Source organism: Lactuca virosa, chromosome 1 (assembly GCF_052849685.1).
Source record: "Lactuca virosa cultivar CGN04683 chromosome 1, Lactuca_virosa_CGN04683_v6, whole genome shotgun sequence".
NCBI lineage: Eukaryota > Viridiplantae > Streptophyta > Magnoliopsida > Asterales > Asteraceae > Lactuca > Lactuca virosa.
The window spans coordinates 182,092,912-182,112,473 of record NC_136426.1 but is presented as its reverse complement, the minus strand read 5'-3'; the positions used below and the strand labels follow the sequence as shown (position 1 = coordinate 182,112,473).

The 19,562-nt window shown below is 38.4% G+C and overlaps 1 protein-coding gene across 1 annotated transcript; it reads left to right on the top strand.

The window, feature by feature from the left end:
• LOC145124931 (disease resistance protein RUN1-like) lies at nucleotides 1-1,568 on the top strand. Its single transcript, XM_079060415.1, has 3 exons — nucleotides 1-396; nucleotides 485-814; nucleotides 888-1,568. Exons 1-3 carry the CDS (start codon nucleotides 1-3, stop codon nucleotides 1,566-1,568), a joined length of 1,407 nt encoding a protein of 468 aa, XP_078916541.1.
• Nucleotides 1,569-19,562: the final 17,994 nt, after the last annotated feature.

The following is a 19,562-nucleotide window of genomic DNA, read 5'->3' as shown; positions in this document are numbered from 1 at the left end:
ATGCTCAAAACCCAACAGTATTGGGAAGGGTGCATGGAAAGGCTAAAGAAAGAACCAAATGATCGTATAAATAATGTCTTGAGAATGAGCTTCGACTCTTTGCCATCCAAAAACGATAAGGACTTGTTTAAGCATATTGCTTGTTTTTTTGTTGGAATAGATAGAGATGTAAGTGAAACAATATTAGAGGCATGTGATATAAACACGAGATCCGGAATCACGAATCACATTGACAGATGTCTTCTTAGTATAGGACGGAATAATGAATTGAAGATGCATCAGTTGGTTCAAGAGATGGGCAGATTCGAAGTACATCAAGAATCACCTGATAAGCCATGGAAACAAAGTCGATTATGGTGTCATAAGGATTCATTCAGAGTGCTGAATCAAAAAAAGGTAAGAAGCCATTATGCTTTTAGTAGTGTGCATGTCCAAAATACTTTGTATTGCCTAATTTGTTTATTTGCATTCTGTTTCTTCTTAGGGTAAGGGAAATCTTCTAGGCCTTGCCCTTGACATGTGCATGCTTGAGAAAGAGAAGTTGGGAGCATCGTATGAGCTAAAAACAGATGCATTAAGTAACATGGGTAATTTGATGCTACTACAACTCAATTATGTGTACATGAATGGGTCTTATGAGAACTTTCCAGAAGAAATAAAATGGTTGTGTATGAATGGGTTTCGTTTAAAGTCTATGCCTTTAGAGTTACCTATGCAGAATGTGGTTGCCCTTGACATGTCATATAGCAATATTGAATCATTTGTCGGTTGTTATAGCAATCGACAACGACTTGAGAATAGGCAAAAGGTAAAGGTATCTTCATTTATTAGTCATGCATGTGAGTTGATGAAATTCAATACGATACTTACTTATTTCCATTTTGTAGTTGGATGGCTTGTGCTTAAAAGAGAAAAGGTTGTTTGGTTCACTGAAGATTCTTAATTTAAGTTTCTGCACACAACTTCGTAGTATAGGTGATTTTGACCAACTCCCTGCGCTTGAGAGGTTAATACTTAGGAATTGCATTGGTTTGGTTGATGTTTGTGAATCAATTGGGCAATGTGTTGAACTTATCCTCATTGATCTGAGCAACTGCATGAAACTTGAAAATTTTCCAAGAAATATAGGCATGTTAAACAAGGTTGAAACAATGTTGTTAGATGGTTGTAATCTTGGTGAATCTCGAATCAAGAATATGGAGATGGATTCACTGGAAATGTGCACGGTTACCAACATTGGCATAAACAGAGCCTTTGTGGGTTCTATACCACATGATTTGAAGTCCTCCGCTGTGTCTTTACCGAGGTCTTTAGTAAGGTTGTCACTTGCAAATAATAACATGTCCTATGAATCCTTTCCCGTGGACTTTAGTTGTCTATCCATGTTAAAGGAATTATATTTAGATGAAAATCCTATCAATTCCATGCCTAGTTGTGTGAGAACCCTTCCTAGACTTGAGATACTTAGTATGACGCAGTGTAGAAATTTGAAGTCAGTCGAGTATCCTCCACATACAGTAAAAGAATTGTTTCTTTATGTTGGTTATGGGGATCGTCCACACAGTTAAATTTGTTCCAGAAATGTCCCCACTCCGGTTATTAATAGACTGGTTAGACTGGTCATCTTCACTTGGGTTGAACGGTTATGAAATTGAAGGTATGATCAAAATACAACAAATGATGAGTGTTGAAGAAAAGGTGTTACGTAGCTTGGGCTAGAGTAATTTAGACTTCCTCAACAAAAGGGGAATGGGACCTAATTCTTCAGAATCTGAAATCCAGGTTTTGTCTAGTTCACTTAACTGTCTGTGTTTATGTGAAGACATATAATCTAATTGTTATGGTGCTTTGTATTTGGCAGATGATGTTTTATGAATTTGGAATATTCAGCACGTTTTATGAGGCGGAGGAGATGCCGACTTGGTTTAGGCAAAGAAGCGTGGGGCCAGTAATATCATTTATCATCCCATCATCATCATCTCCAAACAATCGCCGCTTTACAGGGCTCAACTTCTGCTCTCTGCACACATATATCCATCTTGACGAGGGGTTGGATTTATCAGATGATGATTTTTTGCCGTTGACGACAATGATGACAATTAGTAATATAACAAAAAACCGTATGTGGATATACGAACGTTACGTGGACAGATTTATTGAAGCCCTGAATTGTAGGGTGATGTTAAGTCATTGGATGTTTGGGAAGAATGAGATGGAGGCTGGTGACCACATTACTATCACTGTTACACCGCAGAGGCGTGAACTTTTTACAGAAGCATATTATGAACTTGTAAAGGAGTGTGGGGTGAGTCTTGTGTATGAAGATGGAGAGAAGAAGGATGAAGAAGAAGATGTGTTGGGTTATTACAAGTCATGGAATCACATCATTGGAGGTGATCTCTCCCCTTTTCAAACAACAACAGGACAATACCTCCTAAACTTCCAACAGTTTTTGGTTCGTCCTTTTAGATTGTGGTCATATCTTCGTAAGTTCATTCCAGACGGCCCCGAATTTCAAGGTAGATGTCATTTATTAAAATATTTTATTGTCATGTCTTATTTGTAATTAAATGACCCAACTTCTTTAGAAATATGGATTTTCGATAGATGTGATTTTTGATAAATCAAATTTCCCTATCTTCGTAAATTCATTGCACACGGCCCTGACTGTCAAGGTAGATGTGATTTCTGATAAATATTCTAATGTAATGTCTTATGTATAATGATCTCGTCCATGACCCAACTTCTTTAAATAGATAGATAATGACCCATTTTTTAGGAGATAAATAAATTTTTCACGCCCAAATCCACCCATTAATCGTTGATGTTATTGACCTCCACCATAAGAGTTTGTTTTTATAAAATATGAATAATAAAATTTCTACTTCTTCCTTTTAAATGAATCGATCCAAGTAGTGATCCGTCTGAATGGGTCTATGTTAACCGATTAAGTCTTGATATGTTGGATCACATAAATATATCAGGACCCAATACGAACTACTTTGTCCAAGTTGATGTTTGTGAATAATAATTAATACATAACTTTTTATCTGTGTTCAGTACAAAAGGAAATGTATTGGTTCAGAGCTTTATCCCCACGGAAGGCTGACATACTTGGTCGTGCATGTGAGGTATACTTTTTGACACCCAAACCTTTCTCTCATTACATGAATAAAGGGCATACAGATCCAAGTATGTTATATATCATCTGTATGTTATATATCATATCTTTGATTGGTTTAGGATGTAAAATGATAAAAGGAGTCATAATCTTGCAATCGATGCTTGGAAATGACAATATCAAAATGTGGTTAGGTTGATATGATGGGAAATTGTCTAATTTTCTCTACCTATTTAATCTTAGAGTCAGGAATTACGGATCCCTATTTCCTCCATTGAGGGCTCTAAATTCACGGTTTTTAGTTGTTATCAAGTTCTTTTGGTTTTATTTATTTATGTTTGTTTTTATGTCAAATACATGATATCTTAAGCAATGATTGTCAAATACATGATAACTTCTTTTTAAGAAAATCCAAAATTTCATCACATTTTTTGGAACCCAACTTTCCTCAGCCCTTATTTCTGGTTAATATCAAGGTTCTAAATAACGTAAGATGTGACTTGGCGGCAACGTCAAGCCTCAAGCTTTTCCGAGCCTTGGCGAGCCACGTCGTTTCTAAGACGTGACTTAAGGCTGCAATTTTGTATATAATTCATATTTTATATGTATTTTCAACTATTATTCATTTTTATACACATATATGAGTCTTCTATTTTTATGGACATGTTCTGATCATTTTGATTTTATTCTTCAACATGTCCCACATTTATTTATCTGAGTCACATATATGTATAAACTAATGTAAAGCGATCTTGGTGTATTGTATTGCCATCTATCTGTTTTCATAGCATTTTGTATCATATCTCTATATACTTATGTCATCTACGGCGTCATAGGAGTCATTAAATCTGTTGAATTAAGAAAATGTAACATAATATAAATACTTCTAAATTTCTATATGTTTTCATAGCATTTTGTATTATATTGTCCGTATACTTTGTGAGATTTTATAATTTTCTTACTTTTTCTATATCCGTAGGGTAAGGGAGAATCTTCAAGGTCCTGTCCGTGACATAAAAATGCTTTAGAAATAGAGGCTGCTGTACATTGGTGTCTGAATTCAAAATGGATACATTTAGTAAGATGGGCAATCAAATGCTACTTTAAATCAGTCGCATGAAACTGAATGAGTTATATCCAAATTTATTGCAGAAGAATTAAGATGGTTTGCTTGTTGTCACTTCTAGTAACGATGTATCTTTTCGGTTTTTTTCCATTTGATAGTTGTATCTTTGATTACCAAAAATAGGGGAAAACAATATGAGTGGTTTTTGGGTTAATTAATAAACATGTAATGAAGATGATGTAAGTCATAATGTTGTTTTAAATTACTTTATATATTATGTTGATTTGGTTCATCCTTGAGAACCAAAACCAAAAAAGATACAGATAATCATCATGAGTTGTCTTTTTTGGAAGTACACTTATTTCAGAGGTCGTCATTTTTTGTGTTATTTTGTGGTCAACGACTTCACAGCAGCACCTTAATTGAACAAATCCATGACTTGCTTTTTGATCCATGTCCTCTCATGTAATCGGTTTCTGTACAAAAATCATTATAAAACATAATACAGTATCCTTATCCAAACATTTTACATCACATTCAACTTTTTTTTTCTAAGACAACAAACTTGTTACACTTCTGATTCTCTTCTACTTTTACAATTTTGCATCTATTCATTTAGACATGTTATCAACCAATGGATGAAGTGCCACATTAAGTGTATGCTCATGTGCACTTGGGCTACAAATAACCTTTGTCAACACTCAATATAACTACAACCTCAAACCATGGAAACAAGTGGGCATGTACCTAGCATCCAACTTTTTGACTTCCTTTCTTGACCTTTGTAAACCACATGACTTGAAACTCCAGTCACATGTATTATTAATTTATTATCTCTGATTGTTTCATGACTTTCACCAAAATCCTGTTTGCTGCTGAGAAGCTCCGAGTCCACACCATGATTTGCTAGACAAATGTTGCTTGTGGGGTTATTCCAGGAAAAAAGTTTTAATGGAGAAACGACCTGTCCCACTTAAAGATTAGATATATATTTCTAGTCTTATATACAAAATTATTATGCTTTGACATTGTTAAGTAATCCATCTTGTAACATTTTACAGATGAAAGTTATGTAACAAGAATCCAATCACCCAAAAAAACAAAAATCTTCTCATAAAGACTCGTTAAACATTTGTAATGCTGAAAAAACAGAGGAAGATAACATGTGAGTGAGAAAAAAATAGTGAGGAAGAAGAACAGGGATGAAGATGAGGGAAGGGAGGGTAGGGTGGGGTGTTTATTTGCTTTTTTTTTAACTAAAGTTAGTTAAAAAACAGGTGAATGAAATTAAGAAGGGTATAAATGTAATTTTATATGAGTCAAGGATCAAAGATGTAAGAAATTGAAACCACAGGGACTATTCGCATAAAAAAAAGTTAGGTACTAAATTTGTGATTTCTGTAAATCACAGGAACCATTTATGCATTTTTTTCTTCTGTTTAGTACAACATTGTGCTTCCATTTTTTTCTTATTAAGGCATTGTACTTTGAAAGATCTACCTAATAGTAGCATTGTACTTTCAATTTTTTTTTTCTTATTAGAATGACATACTATAAAAATAACTTCAATATAACAACACTGAAAATTGCTTTGTATTCGGATGACAATACTCTGGATAAATTTTTCAAAGTACAATGTTGCAATAGGAAGAAACTCAAAGTATAATAATGCCTTAAATAAGAAATAAATTTGAATGTACAATGTTGAAATCGAGATGTGAAAGTAGGAAGAAACTGAAAGTATAATTCTATAATAAACAAATAAATAGCCCTAAAAACTTTGTAACAAATATGACCCTAGGCAATACAACTGGAAGCATATGACTACAATTTCTCAAGGGAGTATTGTGAAGTGGTTTAACATATATGACATGGACCACTAGCAATCTCAAACTCATAACAATCAAAATGACTGAGATGCCCTCCACCATTTTGCATAGGTAGCCAACAATAGTGATAGAGAATATGATAAAGAAGGGTCTTATATAAAACAGGGGAAAAGTGGAGGGACCAAATTGTAATATTTATATTTTATGTTTTGCACCCAAACCCTAGGCTAGTATAAATAACTACAGTCTTAGGGCGTGTTTGTTGTGATGTAATTGGCTGCATTCCTTTGTAATTGGAATTGAATTCCAATTACAAAGTGTGTTTGGCTAGGTTTTTATAAGGAATTGAATTACTAAATGAAAAAAACATGCCCTTTTCTAGTGTAATCAGATTCCTTGGCTATGAGAGAAGATTTCAAATACAACGCGTGTTCCGTATTTTATTGAGACAAAAATACCCCTTTCCTTTCAACAAAAAAGAACGCAACCCTAATTCCAGTTTATTGCTTGCTTTCTTTCCTTCCTTTCGTGTACGAGGACCTCCAATCCAGCGAACCAACTGCAGCGACCGAACTGATCCTAGCCATCTTCGTTCATCATACAGGTATGTTAATCTGATTTCTTCACCATTCTTTCTATTAATTTCTTTGTCATCTTCGCTCAATCTGATTCGCTAATTAGTTCCTTCCAATCGGTTCCTTCAAATCGTTCCAGTCTCTATCCGGTTGTAATAAAGAATAGAATCATAATGGCATGTTGTCTTCTTCATAATTATATAAGGCAAGAAATGGCAATTGATCCTTTTGAAGACAATGCTGTCACACCCCTAAACCGAATTGGCGGAAACATTCAGGGGCGTAGGACGTCATGTATAGTATCACAACAATGTAAAGTAGTAAACAAGCAATAACATCATCCATTGCATTAATATAATAATTTATACATGTGTTCTATAGTATAAACAAGACACCAAAAGAATCAAAATAATGACGAGTATTGGCTGTACTCCGTCTTCTCAAAAGTCTGGTCATCGGTACCTGTCTACTATCGACCTGAGAATACAAGTTATTTTGAAAGAGGATCAGCATTTAAGCTGGTGAGTTCATAGGTTTTTAGTGTCATTGATGTTGTAAAATGTAAGTTAAAAGTGTTCAACCAAATGTTTATAGAAAAATGTTCATTTGCAAGTGTTCGCATCTATTTGTTAAAATGTTCGTATCTCTTTGTAAAATGTCTGTATCTCTTTGTAAAATGTCCGTATCTCTTTGTAAAATGTTCGTATCTCCCTAGAAAATCCCATATTTTCTACTAAACTGTAGCCTTCTACCAAGACCCAAATGTTCTATGTGTTTGTTTGAGACAAAAATACCCCTTTCCTTTCAACAAAAAAGAACGCAACCCTAATTCCAGTTTATTGCTTGCTTTCTTTCCTTCCTTTCGTGTACGAGGACCTCCAATCCAGCAAACCAACTACAGCGACTGAACCGATCCTTGCCATCTTCGTTCATCATACAGGTATGTTAATCTAATTTCTTCACCATTCTTTCTATTAATTTCTTTGTCATCTTCGTTCAATCTGATTCGCTAATTAGTTCCTTCCAATCGGTTCCTTCAAATCGTTCCAGTCTCTATCCGGTTGTAATAAAGAATAGAATCATAATGGCATGTTGTCTTCTTCATAATTATATAAGGCAAGAAATGGCAATTGATCCTTTTGAAGACAATGCTGTCACACCCCTAAACCGAATTGGCGGAAACATTCAGGGGCGTAGGACGTCATGTATAGTATCACAATAATGTAAAGTAGTAAACAAGCAACAACATCATCCATTGCATTAATATAATAATTTATACATGTGTTCTGTAGTATAAACAAGACACCAAAAGAATCAAAATAATGACGAGTCTTGGCTGTACTCCGTCTTCTCAAAAGTCTGGTCATCGGTACCTGTCTACTATCGACCTGAGAATACAAGTTATTTTGAAAGAGGATCAACATTTAAGCTGGTGAGTTCATAGGTTTTTAGTGTCATTGATGTTGTAAAATGTAAGTTAAAAGTGTTCAACCAAATGTTTATAGAAAAATGTTCATTTGCAAGTGTTCGCATCTCTTTGTTAAAATGTTCGTATCTCTTTGTAAAATGTTCGTATCTCTTTGTAAAATGTCCGTATCTCTTTGTAAAATGTTCGTATCTCCCTAGAAAATCCCATATTTTCTACTAAACTGTAGCCTTCTACCAAGACCCAGATGTTCTATGTGTTTGTTTGTAAGAGTATGCATTTTCCCAAGTTTCACTATCATTATCAAAATATAGTTTGTACATTATCGTTCAATATCAAAAACGTTTCCAGTTAAATGTGTTAGGGAAAATATTATAATACCGTAGTTTTGTATGTATTAACTACCGTGGTACTAATTACCTTAAAGCCACGAATTATAAGGTAAATGTGAAGATACTCGTAACCATACTGATTGACGGATGTAACACGACGATCTGCTGGCGTCGAAATAAATGTGACATTTGTCACCCCTTGGCTTGGTCGGCCGAGACTGTAGCTAGCAGTCAGGATGTGGGATGGTCTGTCCCGTATAGATCTATACACACGATGTCCGCTCTCCCTCTAGGAGACTCTGGTTACCAACGTGACAACGGTGAAATCCGCGTCATGAGGATGTATCTCATACTCTAAATGTAAGTTCATATATGTTCCTTTTGTTTACTTGTAAATGTATATGTATAGGTAATTGTTCTCTTCTCTTTACTTGTATATGTATATGTATATGTTCCACATCATAGTATACCCTTGTAATAGTAAATTGTAATCTCCTAAACTATACCTATTATAGTTTACTTGAACTGTTATTTGTATGATTTAACGTGTTTGCATACCTTTGCTACCTCAAAGGCATGGAAATGAAATAAAAGCCTTTATATCTATACACATATACATAATATATAACTAAGATTTCAACGACCTTCGGACAAATAACCTGGTACTCTAAGTCTACAACCAAACAAGGAACATGAAATAAAGTGAGCTATCAGTCCTAAGTCCTTCAAACCCTACTTATATAACTATATTTGTATAGATATGAGTTTAACAAAATATAAGTTAAAAGAAAGAGTTTGATAAAGATTTCAGTATTTTAAAAAGGGTTTGAAAAGAGTTTAAATATTTGCAAGTACGAAAACATGTTTGGAAAAATAGTTGTTATACAGTTTGAAAAGCATGAAAGTCTGTTTGATTTACAGTTAATAATCACATGTGATTGATCTAATAACTTAGTTATTCAACTTGTATTCTCCCCCTATAAAGCATTTAAAATCATTTCAAAGGTTGATTAAGGGGTATGAACTTACCTGAAGTGAGTAATTTGAACGAAAGGTAGATATCGGATCGCAGGGTGTCAAATGCAGTCGTGAGCACAATCGGATCCTAGTTAACAAGTAGTAACACATATATGAATATCTTTAGGGTATACAACCACTAAAAGACATAGGGACACACCTTAGGGACATAACATCACTTATATTAAGTGCTTCAAACACCTATTGAAGTCCCTAAATAAGTGTAGGGCCTTAGATTTGGGTGTAAGGCCACTAAAACTCGGTTTATGTGTGTGCGGCCCTGTGTGCGGTCATGACTTGTGTGCGGCCAGGAGTGTGCGACCAGGTCTGTGTGCGGCCGTACACTCCCAAGAAATGTGTCCAAATTCGATTTCCAAGGCTTTGGGGTGATTCCAAGAAGGTGGTTTGGCTATTTCTAAGCTTAGATGAGGGTTTAAGTCAGTTTTAAGACCAATAATAGGTGTGTGTGGCTGGCTGGCCGTACACACATGAACATCATCAAGAATGATGATTTCATGGATCATAATCAAGAAGGATGTTTGCTATGAAGTTGCATCAAGGATCTAGGGTAGGATACTTACTTGTTTGGATGATTGAAGATGAAAACTTGAAGAATCTTGAGGGGATTTCGAGTTCTAGAGTGTAGAGAGTGAGAAAAGAGTGTAAGGTTGGCCTTCGGTTCTTTATATAGGCTGGAGTGTGAGGCTGGAGGGTGTGTACGGCTGGATGTGCGGCTAGCTGGCCGCACACACGGGTGTGCGGCCGCACACACCTCATTTGGTGTGTTTGGCCCGATTACTTGATGCTACACACTTATATACCCTTCCTAAGACTCATTCCTAGGTTATACTAGGCTTTAGGCACTCCTATAGACCCAAAAACTTCGTTAAAAGATGGCAAAACGAGGCTAACCTTGATAAAAATGATGAATGTACAAGTTTGAAATATCGGGTTGTCACATCATCCCCCCGTTAGAGGGAATTTCGTCCCGAAATTCGAGTTTAAGCGACTAAGTTATTACAAATAACTAAATGAAAAGATGAGGATATTTAAGTTTCATTTGATCCTCGCGCTCCCAAGTGAATTCGGGTCCTCGCTTGGCATTCCAGCGAACCTTCACTATAGGAATACGGCTTTGCTTTGTTCGCTTGACCTCTCGGTCCATGATCTCTACGGGTTCTTCCACGAATTTGAGGCTCTCGTTGATCTCGATCTCGTCAAGAGGGATTACAAGAGTCTCATCGGATAGGCACTTTTTCAAGTTTGAGACGTGGAAAGTAGGATGCACGTTGCTAAGTTCAAGAGGTAGGTTGAGCTTGTAAGCTACAGGGCCGATTCTAGCAATGATCTCGAAAGGCCCTATGTACCTTGGGTTTAGCTTTCCCCGCTTTCCGAAGCGTATCAAGCCCTTCCAGGGTGAGACTTTCAATAATACTCGGTCTCCCACCTGGAATTCCAAAGGTTTTCTTCTTTTGTCTGCGTAGCTTTTCTGCTGGTCTCTAGAGGCTTTCAATCGCTCACGAATCTGAACGATCTTCTCTGTCGTTTCCCGAATAATTTCTGGACCGGTGAGAGTGCTGTCAGGAATTCGTCCTTTAGCTAACTGCGTATCGCCGACTTCTGTCCAGCACAATGGTGATCTGCACTTTCGGCCATAGAGGGCTTCAAATGGAGCAGCCTTTATGCTCGTGTGATAACTGTTATTGTAGGAAAACTCGACTAGGGGTAGGTGAGCATCCCATGCTTTTCCAAAGTTGATCACACAGCCTCGCAGCATATCCCCTAAGGTTTGGATAGTTCTCTGACTCTGTCCGTCGATCTGTGGATGGTAGACGGTACTCATGTCCAGCCTAGTTCCTAGGGAACTTTGTAGCGACTGCCAGAATCTTGAAGTGAATCTACTATCTCTATCGGAGATAATAGATATAGGAATACCATGCAGTCGTACGATTTCTCTGATGTATGTTCTGGTTTGCTTCTCCATCTTGTCTGTCTCTTTGATGGGCAGGAAGTGTGCGGACTTGGTCAACCTATCAATTATCACCCATATGGTATCGAGACCACCCGTTGTCTTGGGTAATTTGGTTATGAAGTCCATCGTGATCCACTCCCACTTCCATTCTGGGATCTCTGGTTGTTGTAGTAAGCCTGAGGGCTTCTGGTATTCGACCTTAACCTTTGCGCAAGTAAGACATTTACCCACGAAGGTAGCAATCTCAGTTTTCATGTTAGGCCACCAATACAGTTTCTTTAAGTCAAGATACATCTTATCCGAACCTGGGTGAACGGAATATCGAGTGTTGTGCGCCTCGGTCATGACCAAGTCTCTGTAGCCCCCGAGTTTTGGGGTCCAGATTCGGTCTATGAGGTATAAGGCTCCGTCACCCTTAACTTCCAAGTTTTTATCCATTCCTCTTAGGGATTCACCCGCCACATTTTCAGGTTTCAAGGCTTCAAGCTGAACCTCCTTAATTTGACTGGACAGGTGCGAATGGATAGTCATAGTCAATGACTTGGCTCTGCGACCTGTGTATTCTTTCCGACTTAGGGCGTCAGCTACTACATTGGCTTTATCGGGATGATAATGAATTTCGCATTCGTAGTCATTGAGTAGCTCGACCCACCGTCTTTGTCGCATGTTGAGTTCTTTCTGATTGAATATATGTTGCAGGCTTTTGTGGTCGGTGTAGATAGTTCTCTTTGTGCCATACAGGTAGTGTCTCCAGATTTTCAGGGCAAACACAACTGCTCCCAACTTAAGATCGTGTGTGGTGTAGTTGACCTCGTGCGTCTTCAACTACAAAGTCTTCTATCCCTTCTGGGAGGGATAGTATCGGTGCGCTGCATAAGGCTCGCTTCAAGGTGTGAAAGGCCTTCTCTTGTTTCTCTTCCCAGTCAAAGGCCACACCTTTCTGGGTCAGCGTTGTAATCGGCTTCACAATCTTAGAGAAATTCTGAATGAACCTACGATAGTAGCCAGTGAGACCTAGAAATTGACGAATTTCAGTAGGCGTCTTCGGAGCTGACCAATTCTCAATGGCTTTGATTTTGGAAGGGTCAACGTAGATTCCCTCTTTACTGACCACGTGACCTAAGAATTCAACTCTGCGGATCCAAAATTCACATTTAGAGAACTTCGCATATAATTTCTCTGATCGTAACATTTCCAAGACCTGACGCAGGTGCTGACTATGTACTTCCTCACTACGAGAGTAGATAAGTATGTCATCAATGAAGACAATGACGAACTGGTCCAAGTAAGGACAACATACTCTATTCATTAAGTCCATGAACACTGCGGGTGCATTGGTCAATCCGAACAGCATCACTACAAACTCGTAGTGTCCATAACGAGTTCGAAAGGCTATTTTCGGAACATCCTCCTCTAACACTCGTAATTGGTGATACCCGAATCTCAGGTCTATCTTTGAAAAGTAACTCGCTCCTTGTAGTTGATCGAACAAATCGTCGATGCGAGGAAGAGGGTATCGATTCTTGATGGTTAGCTTGTTGAGTTCCCTATAGTCGATGCACATACGGAACGATCCGTCTTTCTTCTTCACGAATAAGACCGGTGCTCCCCAGGGCGAGAAGCTTGGTCTAATAAAGCCCTTGCTGAGCAGTTCGTTTAGTTGACCGGACAGTTCCTGCATCTCAGCTGGAGCTAGACGATAAGGTGATTTGGCTACGGGGGTTGCTCCAGGAATTAAGTCGATTCTGAACTCGACCTGGCGTTGCGGTGGTAATCCTGGGAGTTCTTCTGGAAAGATGTCAGGAAAATCGCACACTACTGGGAGGTTATTCAGGTTCTTGGTTTCTTGGGTCGTATCGACGATATGAGCAAGGAAAGCATGACATTCCTTGCGTAAGCACTTCTGGGCTTGAATACTCGAGATGATACGAAGATTCGTACCGGGTTTGTCGCCATAGATGATCAGGGTTTCGCTACTCGGTAGATTTAGGCGAACGGATTTCTTGAAGCACAGAATATCGGCACGATGAAGACTTAACCAGTCCATGCCAACGATGACGTCGAAACTTTTGATTGAGACGGGAATGAGATCGATCGGAAATGAATAGTTGCCTAACGACAATGTGCAACCTACGAAAATCTCCTTAGAGCTCTCGGTTTTCCCGTTAGCCATTTCAACGTCGAAGGTTTCTTTTAGTGCTTGCGGTGTTTGAGTTAATAAGTGTTTAAAACTTTGGTTCACGAAGCTCCTCTCCGCTCCACTATCAAATAGGATGCATGCATAAGAGTTATCGATGAGAAACGTACCCGTGACTACTATTGGATCTGCCACGGCTTCGTTATGACCGATAGCAAGCAACCTTCCTGCTCCGCCCGCATTTGCAGCTTTCGGGCAATCTCGCTTGTAGGGTCCCGTCTCGCCACAGCCATAACAGGCTTGGCTCACACCAGTACCCGGGACTTAACGGATTGGCTTTGGCAGAGATCTGCAGAATCGGATCGTGTGACCCTTCTTATCACAGTTAGTGCAGTGCATTTCCCGACAGAGGCCGTTGTGATGGAAATTACACTTGTTGCACTTGGGCAAACTTCCAGCATATTGTTTTGCTAGCACTGGGACGGTAGGGTCAGTCACAGCATGAGCAACTACGACTCGTGGTTTCTTCCCCTTCTTCTTCTCCCAAGTCTTCCTCTTGTTGCCGCTTGTTCTGGGAGGTAGTGATGAGGTGGTGATGGTGGTTATTGCAGGAGGGGTTTCATGGTCCATCAGCCTCTGTGCCAGCTCCTTGGCATTGTCGAACGTTGTGGGTTTCGAGGCCATAACGTTTCCTTGAACTGGAGGCACCAACCCCCAGATGTATATCTCTATCTTCTTTTCTTTGGACGGAACCATGCTTGGGCACATAGTAACCAAGTCGCTGAACCTGGTCGTATACGCCACAATATCGGAACCCTTCATCTTTAGGCTCCAAAGTTCTTCTTCCAGTTTCTGTACTTCACCTCTTGGGCAGTACTCCCAGGTCATAAGATCCTTGAGTGCGTCCCAACCCATAACATTAGCCACCACAAGGGTAAGTGACTTGACATGGCCGTTCCACCACGTCAGGGCTCTTTCGGTGAAGGTGCAAGCAGCGAATTTGACTCTGCTCTCCTCCGGGCACGAACAGACTTCAAAGATTGATTCTGTTCGCTCGAACCATTGCGAGAGGGCAATGATTCCTCCGGTTCCATTGAAGAATCCCGGTTTGCAGTTCATAAAGTCTTTGTAAGTGCAATCCTTTGCACGCGACTGACTGATGTCGCCTTGAGCAGAATTTGCACCAGTCCCGGCTCCACTAGAACCACCGGAGTTAATCTGAGACATTGCTGCGTTAACAGCTGCCGTTACTGCCGCTTGGAACATTGCGGCATCAAATTGCGGAGGAGGTGGTGCTGGAGTTTGGACTACTGGGGGATTAGTTGAAGGACGAGGACGAGGATTCTTGCGGGGCGGCATCTTTGACTAAAAGTTTACAAACACAAGATGATGATAAGAATTTAAATGAAGAGAACAATGACAAACAGTTGAGAGAAATTGAAAAAGAAATTCGCTACTAGATTGAATGTCTGTCGAAAATTGGCATTAATGATGTAAATATTTTTACGGAAAATTAGCCTTTTGAGAGGCCTTACATCAACCATAAAAGAAAATTTCGACAGGACATAGAACTTACTAACCTAACGAGTTCAAGGTCTTAACTTAGATAGGAAATTAAACTACAGCTTTTACAATACTCCTAATAATCAAAAGAGGAAGTAGAGAAGACTCTACTAACGACGGGAATGGTGCGGATGGGATCTGGTTCCAGCCAGGCGACGCTCCAGATCGCGCAGACGTCTTTCAGAGATGGTCTGGCGAGGTCGAAGTTCTCCGACTTCAGCTCGGGTTACATTTAGCTCCTCACGTAGAGCCGTGTTCTGGTTCTGAGTTATCCCATAAGCACTTTCTAGTTGACGAATGCGGACAGTGTTGACTCCTGCATTAGCATCAACCTCCATCACTCGGTTGATGGCTGCTCGACCCTGCTCGTCATTTCGAGCCACTCTTCGAACCAAGACAGGCAAAGGCCTGTCTGCTGAGCCCCCTTCGCTCAGGTTGTAGTAGCTCCTGTCTCCGTGGTAGGGTAGGGGTTGACCCTATTCGTGACTCCATCGATTCAAGTTTGTGGCCCATAAGGGAGTGGGTCCTTGAAATCCGGGACGAGCATTGGGACTCGGAATCGCAACTACCAGGGGTAGGTTGTTGACTTCCGGCTCGGAGTCAGAATCTTCCGAGAAGTCTTCAGCAGCTTCATCTTCCAAGGGAATCATTTGATTCTCTTCTGGGTCCTCTTCGAGCCATCCGACATTCCCTTGATTAGGAAAGTACGGGTCGCCGGGGAGATGAAATACAGCCATGTGATCTACGCGAGAAAGGGGAATAAAAGGATTAGGTAACGGGAGATCTATCTAAGGAAAATATTTTAATATGATCTTTATCAGTTACTTCAATAGTTGCATAGTGCATACCAGTCACATGTAACCAAGACAGGATAGTCCTTCGAATAAATGACCCTAACTCCAAATCCACAACCAAACAAGGAACAGGAAATGAAGCAAAGATTCATAAATTCTGAGACTATAACATCTCAGTCACATATAACCTTAGCGTATCCACTTAGCAGCCATTGACCTACTAATAAAGACCTATTTAGTTCTCAGATAAGTTGTTATAGTTACACAAAATACTCCTATAGTATTTTAAGTTGTTGATTGTTCTCATGTTCCCATTGTAGTAGTGTTGGTAAGTTTTTAGACTTGCTGCAACCTCACAACCATTCTCAAGCACATGCTAAGCAATCCTCGGAAAGATACAGTTGATCAGGCTCTATCAGTCCCAGCTTTGATTATATGTACTCAAGCCTACTTGTGATGTCCAACAATCATAATACTTCTGTTCTGTTCTTGTATTAGTTCTAGTATGCTTGTATGTATACTTCGTTAAATAATTTAATATTTAAAAGTATAAACTCTTTTTCAAAGTGTTTTATCCCATTGTGTTTATAGTTTGTATATCTTTTATGGGTTGATATACTCGATTCACTATAAACAATGCTCTGATACCAATCTGTCATACCCCCAAACCGAATTGACGGAAACATTCGGGGGCGTAGGACGTCATGTATAGTATCACAACAATGTAAAGTAGTAAACAAGCAACAACATCATCCATTGCATTAATATAATAATTTATACATGTGTTCTGTAGTATAAACAAGACACCAAAAGAATCAAAATAATGACGAGTCTTGGCTGTACTCCGTCTTCTCAAAAGTCTGGTCATCGGTACCTATCTACTATCGACCTGAGAATACAAGTTATTTTGAAAGAGGATCAGCATTTAAGCTGGTGAGTTCATAGGTTTTTAGTGTCATTGATGTTGAAAAATGTAAGTTAAAAGTGTTCAACCAAATGTTTATAGAAAAATGTTCATTTGCAAGTGTTCGCATCTCTTTGTTAAAATGTTCATATCTCTTTGTAAAATGTCTGTATCTCTTTGAAAGTACAATGTTGAAATCAAGATGTGAAAGTAGGAAGAAACTGAAAGTATAATTTTATAATAAACAAATAAATAGCCCTAAAAACTTTGTAACAAATATGACCCTAGGCAATACAACTGGAAGCATATGACTACAATTTCTCAAGGGAGTATTGTGAAGTGGTTTAACATATATGACATGGACCACTAGCAATCTCAAACTCATAACAATCAAAATGACTGAGATGCCCTCCACCATTTTGCATAGGTAGCCAACAATAGTGATAGAGAATATGATAAAGAAGGGTCTTATATAAAACAGGGGAAAAGTGGAGGGACCAAATTGTAATATTTATATTTTATGTTTTGCACCCAAACCCTAGGCTAGTATAAATAACTACAGTCTTAGGGCGTGTTTGTTGTGATGTAATTGGTTGCATTCCTTTGTAATTGGAATTGAATTCCAATTACAAAGTGTGTTTGGCTAGGTTTTTATAAGGAATTGAATTACTAAATGAAAAAAACATGCCCTTTTCTAGTGTAATCAGATTCCTTGGCTATGAGAGAAGATTTCAAATACAACGCGTGTTCCATATTTTATTGAGACAAAAATACCCCTTTCCTTTCAACAAAAAAGAACGCAACCCTAATTCCAGTTTATTGCTTGCTTTCTTTCCTTCCTTTCGTGTACGAGGACCTCCAATCCAGCGAACCAACTGCAGCGACCGAACTGATCCTTGCCATCTTCGTTCATCATACAGGTATGTTAATCTGATTTCTTCACCATTCTTTCTATTAATTTCTTTGTCATCTTCGTTCAATCTGATTCGCTAATTAGTTCCTTCCAATCGGTTCCTTCAAATCGTTCCAGTCTCTATCCGGTTGTAATAAAGAATAGAATCATAATGGCATGTTGTCTTCTTCATAATTATATAAGGCAAGAAATGGCAATTGATCCTTTTGAAGACAATGCTGTCACACCCCTAAACCGAATTGGCGGAAACATTCAGGGGCGTAGGACGTCATGTATAGTATCACAACAATGTAAAGTAGTAAACAAGCAACAACATCATCCATTGCATCAATATAATAATTTATACATGTGTTCTGTAGTATAAACAAGACACCAAAAGAATCAAAATAATGACGAGTCTTGGCTGTACTCCGTCTTCTCAAAAGTCTGGTCATCGGTACCTGTCTACTATCGACCTGAGAATACAAGTTATTTTGAAAGAGGATCAGCATTTAAGCTGGTGAGTTCATAGGTTTTTAGTGTCATTGATGTTGTAAAATGTAAGTTAAAAGTGTTCAACCAAATGCTTATAGAAAAATGTTCATTTGCAAGTGTTCGCATCTATTTGTTAAAATGTTTGTATCTCTTTGTAAAATGTCCGTATCTCTTTGTAAAATGTCCGTATCTCTTTGTAAAATGTTCGTATCTCCCTAGAAAATCCCATATTTTCTACTAAACTGTAGCCTTCTACCAAGACCCAAATGTTCTATGTGTTTGTTTGAGACAAAAGTACCCCTTTCCTTTCAACAAAAAAGAACGCAACCCTAATTCCAGTTTATTGCTTGCTTTCTTTCCTTCTTTTCGTGTACGAGGACCTCCAATCCAGCGAACCAACTGCAGCGACTAAACCGATCCTTGCCATCTTCGTTCATCATACAGGTATGTTAATCTGTTTTCTTCACCATTCTTTCTATTAATTGCTTTGTCATCTTCGTTCAATCTGATTCGCTAATTAGTTCCTTCCAATCGGTTCCTTCAAATCGTTCCAGTCTCTATCCGGTTGTAATAAAGAATAGAATCATAATGGCATGTTGTCTTCTTCATAATTATATAAGGCAAGAAATGGCAATTGATCCTTTTGAAGACAATGCTGTCACACCCCTAAACCGAATTGGCGGAAACATTCAGGGGCGTAGGACGTCATGTATAGTATCACAATAATGTAAAGTAGTAAACAAGCAACAACATCATCCATTGCATTAATATAATAATTTATACATGTGTTATGTAGTATAAACAAGACACCAAAAGAATCAAAATAATGACGAGTCTTGGCTGTACTCCGTCTTCTCAAAAGTCTGGTCATCGGTACCTGTCTACTATCGACCTGAGAATACAAGTTATTTTGAAAGAGGATCAACATTTAAGCTGGTGAGTTCATAGGTTTTTAGTGTCATTGATGTTGTAAAATGTAAGTTAAAAGTGTTCAACCAAATGTTTATAGAAAAATGTTCATTTGCAAGTGTTCGCATCTCTTTGTTAAAATGTTCGTATCTCTTTGTAAAATGTTCGTATCTCTTTGTAAAATGTCCGTATCTCTTTGTAAAATGTTCGTATCTCCCTAGAAAATCCCATATTTTCTACTAAACTGTAGCCTTCTACCAAGACCCAGATGTTCTATGTGTTTGTTTGTAAGAGTATGCATTTTCCCAAGTTTCACTATCATTATCAAAATATAGTTTGTACATTATCGTTCAATATCAAAAACGTTTCCAGTTAAATGTGTTAGGGAAAATATTATAATACCGTAGTTTTGTATGTATTAACTACCGTGGTACTAATTACCTTAAAGCCACGAATTATAAGGTAAATATGAAGATACTCGTAACCATACTGATTGACGGATGTAACACGACGATCTGTTGGCGTCGAAA